General features: G+C 41.1%; 1 protein-coding gene across 2 annotated transcripts in view; it reads right to left on the bottom strand.

The window, feature by feature from the left end:
* Positions 1–11,404, bottom strand: part of BMP2K (BMP2 inducible kinase) — an 85,088-nt gene that overhangs the window by 27,249 nt on the left and 46,435 nt on the right. Inside the window, exons 8-14 of one of the 2 annotated variants that reach the window (XM_054989980.1) lie at positions 10,856–10,959; positions 8,943–9,022; positions 6,575–6,732; positions 4,520–4,698; positions 2,272–2,364; positions 1,092–1,273; positions 656–813 (exon numbers count right to left, since the gene is read on the bottom strand). In XM_054989980.1, the coding sequence (XP_054845955.1) occupies positions 656–813; positions 1,092–1,273; positions 2,272–2,364; positions 4,520–4,698; positions 6,575–6,732; positions 8,943–9,022; positions 10,856–10,959 (954 nt within the window). The remainder of the gene's footprint in view (positions 1–655; positions 814–1,091; positions 1,274–2,271; positions 2,365–4,519; positions 4,699–6,574; positions 6,733–8,942; positions 9,023–10,855; positions 10,960–11,404) is intronic. The other variant, XM_054989981.1, reaches the window with a different exon arrangement.

Here is an 11,404-nt window from a genome sequence, read left to right as displayed (position 1 = left end):
CCAGGAGTTTTACTAGCACATGTCATTTACTGGTAGGGTGGCAATTTGCCAAATCCTCAATTATCTCATTTTTGCTCACAATTGACTCCTCTGACAAATTATGAAGAAGTAGAAGACCAAGTGATTTCAAGTAAACACACTAGCTTTTTTGACTTGAAGAGAAAGTTTATTCAACTGTTTTGTCAGAACAATAAAGCAGCCCTTACATGAAGCCAATCAAAAGACATTACAAAACATTAACATAATGTACTAGGTCATTTTCCCTCTTTCAGGCATTTTCAAAAGGCATCCCAGACCCATGGAATCTTCTGTTCTGGTGTGCAAGAGAACGAAGTGCAAAGGGAAGGAATGCAAGCAGCTGACTGGTGTTCTGCACTGTTACATGCCCTCTATTTTAAAAAAATGTTTTGACACTCAAAAATAAGTATTCAAGAGGTGGCTAACATTTTCTGTGGTATTACAAATGCAGACAGTGAATTTCTATTGCACACATTTTTGAAACAGAAGGACGAGTGAGACGACGGGCCTAGTTCTGCCTTCAAACGCTCAGAAAGAATTTGCTGTACAGACTTGAACAGAACAGTCTTTGGCACTGCCAGTTGTACCTAAAGAGCTATTTACTGGGAAGCGAAATAAGCCTTCAAGCGTCCCTTACTTGATCTCAGAAGGTCAAACTCCCTGTCCAACAGCTCCTCCTCTGTTAGTTTGGAGAAATTGTCTTCTCCAAAAGGGTTCCAACCAGACATGTCAGGGGGGTTACTGATGTTCTGTTTTGGATAGCTTGAAACAGACTCTGCATCAGAGGCAGATGACCTGTAAAAATTAAGAATTGAGAAAGTGACTTAAGGCAACATTAGTAAAATGCCAAATGCAACACCAGAACGCTCAAGAATAGGTTCCTATGGAATTAATCCATTTTGGATCTGCACTGAGGAGAACAGCAGGATATATCTAAACTAATTAATTTTAATTAGAATGTATTGCACAATAATAAACCAAAACATCCTCTAGAAATCAGAGTTATACTCTAGAAGATAAACTGAACAGAAAACACATCTCTGCAGTTATTGTTAATATAGGAGGATGCTTGCCTATTTGCAGTATACGGGGTATCCAGAGCTGCACCAACATGAGCAGGAAATGATTTAGAATGCGAGATTAAGGCTGGCGAGAACTCCTGTGGCGAGGCAATAAACTCAGGAGAATGTTTTGGTGGAGGCAGCTGCTTCGCAAGGACCTGCTGCTGCAGAAGGGCCTGTTGGTACTGCTGCATCTCAAAAAAGAAAAAGCAAGTCAACTTTGCAAAGCTCCTGTTCAGTATCATTATGTACAGTTGTCAGATCTTTACTTAACTACTTTAGCAGATTATATGTAAAGAATTTATTTTAATCAATTAGTATAAGTCACTGAAAGTTGCCAAAGTAAGTTGGGGGGGGCAGCCACATGTTTATATTAAAAGTGACAGTAAAAACAATGAACAATTTTTAAAAACTTAAGATTCAGCACAAAGAAATATGTGCTTCACTCTCCAATATCCACATATGGCTGGACACAAAGCACCCAAGTGTCTTTTTGAATCCAAAAAACAGAAGTTTAAAACAAATTTCAAGCAAAGTTGTGTATATCTAAGTATTCTTAAATGTATGTAAGCAAAGATATATACTTGAAACTTCTGTTGTAAGCGCTTCCAGAAATGGGCTTTGTATGTTGTTGGTAATTACTATTGTTTTCTGCCCTGAGCTGGATAGCCTAAGTCAAGCCTGATCTCATCAGATCTTGGAAGCTAAGCAGGGCCAGCCTTGGTTGTTCTTGAATGGGAGATCTCCAAAGAAGGCAGACAATGGCAAACCACCTCTATTAGTCTCTTGCCTTGAAAAACCCAGTAGGGTCACCATAATACAACTATGACTTGATGACACTTTCCACCACCACTACTGTTTTATAAACTGAACACAGTACAGGAAAACTAAAATGCAATATAGCATATGCAACATAACATAATCATGTGTCCCAAGATGAAGCTAAAGTAATAGCTGACATGTTTACCCATCCTGTTCCCACACTTACAGTACTGTAAGGTTTGGAGTGTTTTTCCTGTTTCTCTGCTTGTGGTAGACCCCAAAGATTCTATTAAAAATGATTCTATAAAAAATGCAGCAACTAAAGCAGCAATCAAAATCAAGCTCAGAAAACATACTACAAAGCATTCACGCTACTTAAGACTGTTAATAATTTATTTCCCTGTAGCCATGTAATCCAAAAACAACTTACCATGGCAGGATACTGGGATGGGAGAGGCTGCTGCTGGTACACAGATTGCATCAGAAGTTGCTGCTGAATCATGTGCTGCTGCATTGCTTGATACTGTATTTCAAAGGAGAAACAAATATGTTACTTCATGGTATTTACTCAATTCAATAAGTGAAAAAAATCAGCAGCACTTGAGCAGGAAGCCAGTTAAGAGTAAATTATTACATAAGAATTTTTTCAAAATAAGATGGAGGCATAAAGGCATTCAAGTTGTCATCTAATAAAAGAGTAGAACCATACTCCTTCCTTTTGCAGTATCCCACACATCCAAATAAATGTGCCACACCTTCATAACCTCAAAAAGGTGCTTGAGGACCAAACAGCACCTGAAAACTTAATGTGAGCCACAATGATAAAATGAACAGAAAAGAGTCCAGTAGCACCTTTAAGACTAACCAACTTTACTGTAGCATAAGCTTTCGAGAATCACAGTTATCTTCGTCAGATACACTGTGATTCTCAAAAGCTTATGCTACAGTAAAGTTGGTTAGTCTTAAAGGTGCTACTGGACTCTTTTCTATTTCGCTACTACAGACTAACACGGCTAACTCCTCTGAATCAATGATAAAATGACTAGTCTAATGTGGGAGGAAATTGCTTTCCAGTGGCAGAAAAAAGTATCAGTTGAATCATGGCATGACATTCTGCAGATAAACGTATACTAAACAGCCTCTAGAAGAGGCAGTTTCAGAGGAAAGGAAATTTCAAGAAAAGCTATCCAATACAATAAAGTTCATAGCAGAAAGTGACAATATATCCCACTGCATATGCTTTCCCAGTTCTTATGAACAGTGGATGTTATGAATGTCTTCTTTGAGTAGCAGACATGACCCCCAAGTCCTATTCACAACTTGCTGTTGATCACAAACAACATGAGAGGTTGCTTTTACAAGTGTTAGCAGTCAGACTTGCCTCCCACAATATTAGAAGGCTTATGAATATAGCTATACCATCAGCCCCTTTTCTACAGCATAAGCCCCTTCACTACAGCATTCTGCCTGCCCACACAGGCAGAAACATGGAGGCCAGATCCCGACCGGGAGATGGAACGTGGAAGCATGAGGAATGACAGGTGAGGCCAGCTCACCCCCTCCCACGCCCCGGAGATGAACTAAGGATCCGGATACAATAGAGCCTTCCAGGAGTTCCTGAATTAATCAATGCAACACACCCTATCAATCTCCCTTTAACCGCTTTCCTATTCTTAGGCGACTCAGGGAGCTGACAGCCTCACCCATGCACTTTGCAGATCGTCAATCAATATTGATAACTTTAGATCCGCCCAAGAAGACCGTATCAAACCCTCCTGTCACATCCTGGAGACAGTTTGCCAGTTCACTGTCCCAGTTCAGAGACAGTTCGCCAACTCTTTGTCTTGCTCCAGAGACAACTTCTCAATCCTTTGTCCCACCCCGGAACAACCATTAAGTCTCGGGGCAGAAGATGCAAATCTTTCCCCGGGGTAGGATCCATAGTATAATTGGACTGCTCCTCTGCCATAGCTGCGTGCATACTTTCGGATCCAGCATCTGCCCTTGAATATCTGTTCAACCTCTTCCACCTTGACGCTCTGGTCACTTAATGCTGTCTCCCCTGGATGCCCTCTTCTGGATGGTAAATATCACCCAATCCCTTAAACTCTATCTAACTTTCACCACTGCTTTCTAGTGTGTGTATCTTGTATGCTGTTGATCTTTGTTATTTTCAGTAACAATCCCCTCTTTGTTTGAAACCTCTGTCTGGTCATTGGGAAAGAGTTCTCTAGCTGGGACAATCCTTATACACATTGGTGGAGATCCCTAAGTTAACCCCTCTTGCTGCCCTCCTTGCATGCTAATTCCCCCAACTGGCAAGGAGACCTTCCCATCAGGTAACAGAAGCTTTCTTGGGTTTGCCTAAACAGCTGCACATTTCTTTGGATGCTAGCCCCTCTGCAGCTACACTGATCGTAACGTGACTGAACTGTCAATGCAATCACAATCCCAACAGCTTCCTTGCTTCGACAACTGTAGCTTTTTAGTTGCTGCCTCTAGATTCATGACCTTAAACTTTAAACCACTGAATAATTATTCAGTCCAATAAATTGTACAACCAAAAGAGGTTTCATCGATACATCATCCCAAGAAACAAGTTGACAAGTTCAACGTATTTACGGATTATATCGGTCAGAAGAGACAAACTTAAAACTAGTTTCTTCTACAGTTAATACCTGCTGCATGTATGCATCCTGAAGCAATTGCTGCTGTTGCTGCTGGTGATGTAAATGATGCAACTGCTGTAACCTCCAGTCCCCTTGCTGTAGCTGTTGCAGTACTCTGTTTTGCTGTGGAGTCTGATTAGCTCCCTGGGACAACATACTCTCTTGACTGTTTCCAGGTTTAGAGGCCCCTAGGATACATCCATAGCACATTAACTACTGATGGTTTTAAACACACACATCTTTTTGTAAATCATTCATGTCACTCTTTCTTTCTAAGGTACAAACTAGCACAGAAGTAGCACATACATATTTAATTTCCACATTGGCCTCAAAGTGCAAGTTAAAAAAAATTGCACCATGGAGCTTCAGATAGAAAAGGGAGACATTTCTACAAATCTAGGGGATTACCCCAGGTTTGCAGAAAAGACCCAAAACTGAAACAAATGGGAAACTTAAAACAGGAGAAGTGATGTCAGGGATTTGGGGGGGGGGATGTATCCTTCACACTTCCTGCTCCAAGTTAAGATCATTCCCCGCCATCACTTAACCAGTGGTGGCTAGGGAGGAAGCTTGGAGCAAAAGGCACACAATATGCACTTTTGGTTCAAAGATCAGCCCCATTTACTGACTGGTGGTAGCATCCTGGACAGGAAATCATGCCAAATATGCTTTTCAACTCAAGCCTACTCATCACAGTAGGACCCCAGGAACAAACAGGGGAGGGGAAAATGAAATGTCCACTCCCGTGCATGTTTACTTACTTCTCTGCTGATTCATTTTGCAAGGGTTTCTTTTACTTAAGCCACGTGAGACTCCCCCTTGTTCTGAAATCAATTTGAGTGGAAGCCAAGCCTGTAAATAACCTCTTAAACTGACAAAGAGAGGAGGCATCAATGTACCTGAGAAGTACCTTCAAGAAATGCAAGACCACCACATAGATAGCATCAGCTGTTTATGCAAATTTAAGCATTTTGCTTTGGGGGCTTTAGGGGAACCAAGTGTCTGAATGCGCTCCACTGTTTTTATGGGCCTACCTCCTACCAAAGTCTGAAGTTTTCCTCAAGCTTGAATGTAGCTGTTTATGGAAGTGCACAGCACTTCCCACTGCCTGTGGTTGCTTTCACTTGAGGAATGAGAAAAGAAGCTTCTGCTGTGCAAGAAGCAGCAAGTGGGACTGAAGCATTCACACACTTCATCCTTGCGCCACTCACTGTTAGTAATCCCTTTCCCACCTCCCTCCCACTCATCACATCAACACAGAAGCAGTGACCCGATGATAATCAAGTAGGAACAATACCAGTACCCCTAAAGACTGGCAACTCCACCTTTCCCACAACAGCTCAGTCATGCAGCTGAGAGGCTTTTTTTCCCCCCAAGGGCCTTTTAGAGGACTGAAGTGGGAGGGAAAATGCCAGAGCTGAGTATCGCCATTTTGAAGGCAGCGCTAAGTCCTACCTACCTCTGGACTGACTGGAGGCAGAGCTTTCACATACAAGATCTGTCTGCAGCTGTTGCACTGTTCTGTCTTTAAGTCAGAGCAAAGGGGGAGGGGGAGGGGGAGGTCTTTGCTCTACCTAAAAGGGGAAATTCCCAGGACATGTAGAAATAAAATGGGGGCATGTGGTGTGCCAACTGGCAGGGGGAGGGGAGTCTGAAAACAGCCACAGAGTGGCTATACAAAGCATGGAAGGTAGCATACCTGACTAATTTAACATATTATAAGAATATACACAATGATAATCTTTTGACCGATCCATTTCTTGAACAAACGTTTTAATGTTCTGAATTATTAAGTACAAAGACTGAATCTGACCATGTGTGTGTTTTTTCAAACTATTGTAAGATTACCTCATTGCAGGATGTACATTTGTGCCTTTTTAAAATATAAGTTTTTTAAAAATCAAAATAATGAATTTCCAAAATTCCTGGTTTCAGTAATTTTGTTGCTCATTTATCTATAACAGTCAAAGTTTTCAGAAGAGGGTGACTGTAATTTTAAAACAGAAAAATAATAGGTTAATTACAGCAGTTATTTCTGGTCAGTCCATTTGTCTGAGCAGTTACCTTTTTGCCCACTGTTAAAATCACCAGGGACTGGCACTTTGACTGGTGTTGCAGAGCTCTGGATTGTTAGCACACTAGCAGTGGCAGCGCTTGTGTTGGCCTTTGGTCTTTGTCGTGGTGCTATTGAGGTTTCTGTTGGTCCAATGGCATCTGTTATTCTATAAGAAGAGATTTGAAACATGTCTTCCAAGTGTGTTTTAGAACAGATCAATCATTATGAAGCACATCTAAGAATGTTATCTATAACCACCACCCCCCACCACCACCTTAGGGGTTCTATTTTTAACATTTAGAAGTTGTTTACATGGCATGATTTCATTTCATACATTTTCTCAATATTCATCTACACCACAAGAGGGGGCTTGTGTAACGTTTTTCATTCCAAGCAGCAACAGAACAACACACTGTTTAACACATTTTATACTTTATAGAGATGTATATCCAGTGTGATAATAATTCTAGCTACAGGTTCTCACAAAATTAAACCACTAGAGGGGAACAAAGAATAGCAGGCTGTTTTCTAACGCTTTAGGAGCCTCAAGCATTTTATTTTATAGAGCGACTATATTACTCCTCTGTAGCTATAGCAAGCAAGACAAAACATTGCCTAACCTACTGTGCCAAACATAGAAACTAGTATGAGAAATGGGTTTTCATTCTAATTCTAAGGCAGAAATTTTATATACCATTTGGATCAAACATAAAATTCACAATTTCTCTATTTCTCTCAGCAGTTATCTTTATTCCTCTTCACTCCTCCAAGAATGCTATCTTTAGCTACATTTTTACTCATTTAGACTTCTTTTTTCCCCTTAGCGTTACTAATCTATATATAATAGCATAGTGAGTACTCATGGCAACCACAGAAACCACAAAACTGGGCCAGGCCACTCCAGACAAGTCAGGTTTCTATATACAATAGAAGAATACAATAGTTTACACGTTAACAAAGAAAAAAAGACCCAACATACCCAACAACAACAAAATCCTACAACCTGATGAGGACTGAGCATGCACTAGGAAAAATACTCTCTTCAGAATTGTTAAGAGAAAGTTGAACAGGAGAAAATCAGGGGGTGATGGAAAGTCACTGAGAAATTAGAAAACCTTGAAGGGGAAAGGATTTGGGTATGAGGGAATTTCCAAATTTGCAAGAGAGAAAGAGAATCCACGATGCAATTCTCCACCAGGGAGAAGAGTGGTGGGTGTGGGATTCTCTCTCTTTCAAAAAGCTGCCCTGGATTTCCTGCCTCCTGTTATGCTGCCCACTCCCTACATTGAGCAGCTGTTCTTTGTAAGACCACACTACCGAGGGAACTTTACGGGACCCAACATGTAAAGAACGTGGGTCTGACGTCTCGTGTAGTTTGGCTCTGAGGTGTGGGTGAAAGTGGTTCACATTCAGTGACTGGGTATCATAAGGAATATAATGTATTAACCTATTTTGAATAGTTAAAAAGTACACAAGTGTGTGCTCAGACATCTAATGCATAGTTTCCTGGAACTGGATTAATATTTGCAACATGGTTTTCACAATTAAGCAAGACTTCCTACAGAATATGGTGGCTGCATTTGCAATATTAAATTACCCATCAAAGTGTTTCCTTACTGAAGCGAATATGTATGCTGAACTGTCTTCAAAGGTGGCTCAGTAGATTCAGTTGGTCCACAACATAGCACCTAAGATGCTGACTGAAACGAGTTAGCAGGACCAAAAGAACTTTTGTTATCCATTTGCTTAAAATCAATGTAAAGCTGTGATTATTACCATTAAAACTTTAAATGGCCTTGGACCAACATACCTAAAAGACTGCTTACTCCCCTCATAGGAACTAGCCCCATAGACATTTATGGAACTAGGAAATGTACAGGCCATCTCTGCAGAGACCTGTTTGAGGCAATTAACAAGGCTCTTCTCTAAAGCAAGATGGGCTGTTACCAACGACAGGGCCTTTTCTGCAGTGACTTCTCATTTGTGGGAACTTCCTTCCCGCATCTAAAGTTACGCATGACATATGTAGGTTCAGGAACCAGGCTAACCTTTCTTTTTCTCCCAGGATTTTTTCTTTGTTTGTAGGGTAGTTTGCTTGGGAAATGATTTATTCTTGACCTATGGTCTGTCTGTTACTGAATTTCAAAAATAATTGATTTTATTATTCATTATTGACATTATACCTTGTTAGCTGCTCCAAGGAAGAACAGACAGACAGGACCAAGACAGCTCTGAATATTGACAAAGCCTAAGACTTGATATATAATTATTTTCTAAATGGTAAAAAAAAAATCAGCATCCCTCTGAAGAGTAAAAAGCTATGTTAATACACAAAATATCTTAGTGCAAACAATGCTTAAAAGCAATTATACTCACCGAGCTTTTATTTGGCTTTTCTTAGCAGCAGCCTCACTAGCGGTCAAGGGCTCAGGAAGAGTAGAAGGGAGAGGAGAATTCTTGGGCAAATAAATCGTCATAAGTTAGACAAGTCTTGTTTTGAGAAACAAGTCTCCATAATGCAAAACAAATCACACAAACTATCTGGAGGATGGCAAATGCGTTTTTATTAAAAAGTATCCTATGGAGGCTGTCACAAATTTTTAAAAATTAGGAACGCTTTAGAAGTGTTTTTGGAAGCAAACTGGTTAGTAAGGGAATGTGGCATATCTGGCTAGTGTTTCCCCTCTTCCATACTAATAATAAGGGAATTAATATAAATAAAAAATTAGATTTCAGCTGGGGGACAGTCCCAGATACCCCAACCCAGAGCTTGACAAATCCCAGAAGACAGTTTGCCATGATGCCCAGAAATTTCACTGTGGTGCTAGTATTTTCAGCAATTATTTTATTTTAGCATGTCTCAACTATTCTTGGGGGAAATATGAAGGGTTAGAACCAACCAGCTTTTCCACTAATGAAAAAGAGAATTGTCCCTTTTAACAACTCAAAAAGGCTATGTTTATAATCACGGGACCGTTGCAGACAAAAGCCATGTGGAACAGGGGACTGTAATCCTAAAACATAAAAAACAAACCATGTTGCTGATGACTCACATTTTATCCTTGCGCAGGCGCAGTACACAGGGATAAGAAGTGAGTTGGAGGTAAAATGGTTAGCCTCCCTGCCACTTCCTCGGGGCCTCCAGAGGCCCGGAAAGGCCCAGCAAAGCTGTGAGAAGCCTCAGGGCTTCCTGAGGCCTAGGAAGACCTGGTCCATTTCTTAACCAGCTGCTTTCTATACTGGGTCAATATTTGATTAAATCAAGCTACTAAGACCAGTAATGGAATTATGAGAAATAGGGGAGAAGCTAGGCTAGGTTAGCTTTCTGCAATGGTGACGACAACCAGGGCTATCTGTAATTAAAAGCTTTGACTTTTTTCTGGAGAAATCCCAGAAAGTGAAGCATACAGACTAAATTTTACATTGTATTAGATAATAAAAAACATCAATACCAATTACAGAAAACGCTTGTTTAACCAGCATTCATGTAGAATGGGGGCTTGCCAATTAATCAGATGTGCTGCTTAACACAACACTGTTTTCTCAAGTCAAAACGTTGATGTAGTAACTGCCTACTTTTTTATTTAAGAAAAAATGATTCTGGTCCAGTAGCACCTTACAGACCAACTATAGATTTCCATGGTATGAGACCTGAAGAATCAATTCTTCTGTTACTTTGCTTGTCTCAGAACTGGATGCTAATCTCATGCCTTAGTAGCATAGACAGTAGATAATTGAATGCACAGGGTTACTGTCAACACAGCACATTTTCTTATCTGTCCTTTGCTTGCTGGTGGTGTATTGCGAGCCACATTGTGTGAGGCTGCACAGAGAGAGATGAGATGGCAAGCTCTCTGGGTCATCTTCCTCTTTAAACCAAAGACATCAGGGGAGACTGGAGCTACCTTGCCTGACAAGCCACACTCATCTGGGACTGGCTTGTCTGCTCCCTTGCTTGTCCCTTTGAAAGTGTCAGATTTACAGCTGCCCTCACAACAAAAAACAGTATCTGCAAAATGCCAGGCTCATTGCTTGCCCTCATAAGGAGTTTCTGTGCTGAGCAAGTCAGTGCTAAGGCAGTGGGACCTTCCTCCCTTTTCCCTTCAGTGAGCAGGGACAGGCTTTCCACCCTCAAACATACTGCTAGCCAGGACAACTGCTGGTTAACCAAGTTCTCCACATAACACAGCATTTAATTAAAGTTTTAAAGTTTAACACCACAGCCATTCCATTTTTAAGTACAATTTTAAAAATCTACTTATTTGGATACACTCTCATAGACAACTTACATTAATGTTGGATACTGGGCAGTCCTTTTTGGCAATTTTAAAGGCAAAGAAAGATACTTGAAAGATATCCGGCCTCCGTTCTTGATCTGGTTCAAGCATGTACCCTGTAGATTAGGGCAGATTAAAATTTAAGATTGAAAAAACTGGATCACTTATGCCAGATAAACAGGGTTTCTCACCTGTAACTGTTGATCGTCGAGTCTCTTCTGTGCAGACACACATTGGGGACTGCGCAGGCGCAGGCCAGCCGCGGAGAAGATTCTTTTAGCTTCTAGAAATGTGACGGGGACGTTCGGGCCCACCGCGCATGCGCGCCGGTGTTCCCGCCAATTTCGAAGTACAAGTACCCGAACGTCCCCGGCATTCCCTCAGTTCACCTGAGCCGCCTGAGAAACAATGGAGAAACCAAGCACTCACAGCGGGGCAGGTGGGAGGGAATGTGTGTCTGCACAGAAGAGACTCGACGATCAACAGTTACAGGTGAGAAACCCTGTTTATCGTCGTCGTCCTTCTGTGCAGCCCCACATTGGGAGAATAGCTAGCATCTCA

This window comes from Eublepharis macularius, chromosome 10 (genome assembly GCF_028583425.1).
Source record: "Eublepharis macularius isolate TG4126 chromosome 10, MPM_Emac_v1.0, whole genome shotgun sequence".
NCBI lineage: Eukaryota > Metazoa > Chordata > Lepidosauria > Squamata > Eublepharidae > Eublepharis > Eublepharis macularius.
This window is presented reverse-complemented; position numbering and strand designations above follow the sequence as displayed.